At 33.3% G+C, this 2,021-nt stretch overlaps 1 protein-coding gene across 1 annotated transcript in view; it reads left to right on the top strand.

Annotated features, from left to right (window-relative positions):
* The first annotated feature begins 388 nt into the window (after nt 1-388).
* LOC117172528 (adenylosuccinate synthetase) overlaps nt 389-2,021 on the top strand; it is a 40,924-nt gene continuing 39,291 nt past the window's right edge. Inside the window, exon 1 of the mRNA XM_033360554.1 lies at nt 389-725. Within this exon, the coding sequence (XP_033216445.1) occupies nt 534-725 (192 nt within the window). The 5' untranslated portion in view covers nt 389-533. The remainder of the gene's footprint in view (nt 726-2,021) is intronic.

Genomic DNA, 2,021 nt, shown 5'->3' with positions numbered 1-2,021 from the left:
GAAGACGTCATTGCCTCTGTAAGTGCTTATTTTGAGGAACTTCCGAAAACGCACTTTTCTGAAGGATTAAAAAAACTTGAAAAGCGATTGACCAAGTGTATCTAGCTCCAAGGAGATTATTGAACTACCCTCGTAAATACTGAGATTCTCATAAATTCGCAGAGAATTTATTTCTCAGTTATATTCTCGGTAATATTCTCATTCTCGTTATCTTTCTCAAAGTAATATAACCGGCTCAGAACTCTAATCTCGTGTGAAAGAGCCTTAATATCTAGAGTATTAAACATTCCCAGCTCTGTAAATGACGTCACAAACACCACCCATTCCTTGTTTTATTAACCGCGCAAGCCCCCACCCTCTAACCGAGGCAATCACTGACAAGAACCCCCCTATAGTTAGAAGATCTTGCCTTGAAAATCGCAAAACGTCCGGAGTCGTCGGTTGCGACGGCTGTGCTTCACTTGGATTTCCTGGCGCGTGAATCTAACTTCCTGTAATCCGTTTTTTTTACCGCGAAACACGTGGTTTTGAAGATGTCTTGCCCCAGGGTTCAGCAATCAAACGGCGAAGCAACTCTCGCTTCTCCGAGAAAGAAACAACGTACATCGATTTCCGGACCAATTTCCAAGGTCACGGTTGTCCTGGGAGCCCAGTGGGGTGACGAGGGCAAGGGAAAAGTCGTCGATGTTCTTGCTGCTGACGCTGACATTGTCTGCAGGTGTCAGGTAGGTTCCTGACTCTATTTTTCCCTAATTTTGCCACGCACGCTGTCCATTTTTTCCCAGTTTTTTTCCTCCGTTTACCACTTATCCAACTCACTTTTCATCTCTTTCTTTTTCCATAGTTCTCTCTGTGCTTTTGTGAATTTTCTTCTAAAATTTTCTGCCAATATATCATTTGTGAACTTCGAGTTTGTAGGTTATAATGATTATTTATGGTTATATCTTCTGTTTTTGTCTATTTTTAGGAATTATCAATTGACATTCTACTCGATTTTTTGCGGATACATTTTTATTTTTGAATATATATATTTACTTTAGTTTCCTGAAATAATTAATTCAAATTTTCGGAATGAATTGGAGAGACTTGTTGCATTTTTGTTTGACTTTCGAAACTTGTTAGTTTGATTTCATTTCTTTAAATTGCGACTTTGTAACGATTTTTTTAAATTTTAATCATTCAATCTTAATATAAAAATAGAATAGAGATTAAAATTTTCGTTGTGTCTTCGCTTCCGGTATATTATGCTAGTTTTTAGTTTTCTTTTCCGGCATATTTTAAATTTATTTTTTTTTCACAATGATAGTACTTTATACAAAGAAGTCAATAATTTTTATATTTATGAAACTCGATTTTTTTGTATCAGAAATTCAAGGTTGTAATTTTTGTTCGCCTTGTCTTATTAATTAGCAGTGATTAAAGTTACGCGATTTGATGCCATAATGTCAACGATTTCGACCTTGAAAATAGAACCTTGACTTAGTTTAATTTCTATTAAGAATATTTCTGCTATTTTACTTTATTTTGTCGATTTTCATTGAAAACTATTATAATTAAATTAATTTTAAGTACTAAGAAACGATTTGCCGATTTCAAGTTTTTGTTATATTATGCGATTTTTTTAAGACACACGTAGACATTTGTTAGACAATGCACACCTCGCTCTTTACTTGATATTTGAATCAGTCAATTTTACACTGATCAAATCAGTCATTTTATATAAATTAATGTGTAATTTTCACTGGTAAAATTTGTATTTTTTTGTTTGTCTGACCAGTAACTTCCACTGACTGAATCAGTCATTTCGAATGATCTATACCGCAATTTTCACTGATTGAATCATTTATTTTGAATGGTTCAATTTGTAACTTTCACTAATTAAAGTAATAATTTTGATTGATTTAACTAGTCAGTTTTGCTAATTAAATCAATTATTTTTAATGATCTAACCTGTAAATTTCGCTATTAAAATCAGTCATTTCGAATGATCTACAATAGCAATTTTATTGATTAAATCAGTC

The sequence above is a fragment of the Belonocnema kinseyi genome, chromosome 5 (assembly GCF_010883055.1).
Source record: "Belonocnema kinseyi isolate 2016_QV_RU_SX_M_011 chromosome 5, B_treatae_v1, whole genome shotgun sequence".
Classification (NCBI taxonomy): domain Eukaryota; kingdom Metazoa; phylum Arthropoda; class Insecta; order Hymenoptera; family Cynipidae; genus Belonocnema; species Belonocnema kinseyi.
This window is presented reverse-complemented; position numbering and strand designations above follow the sequence as displayed.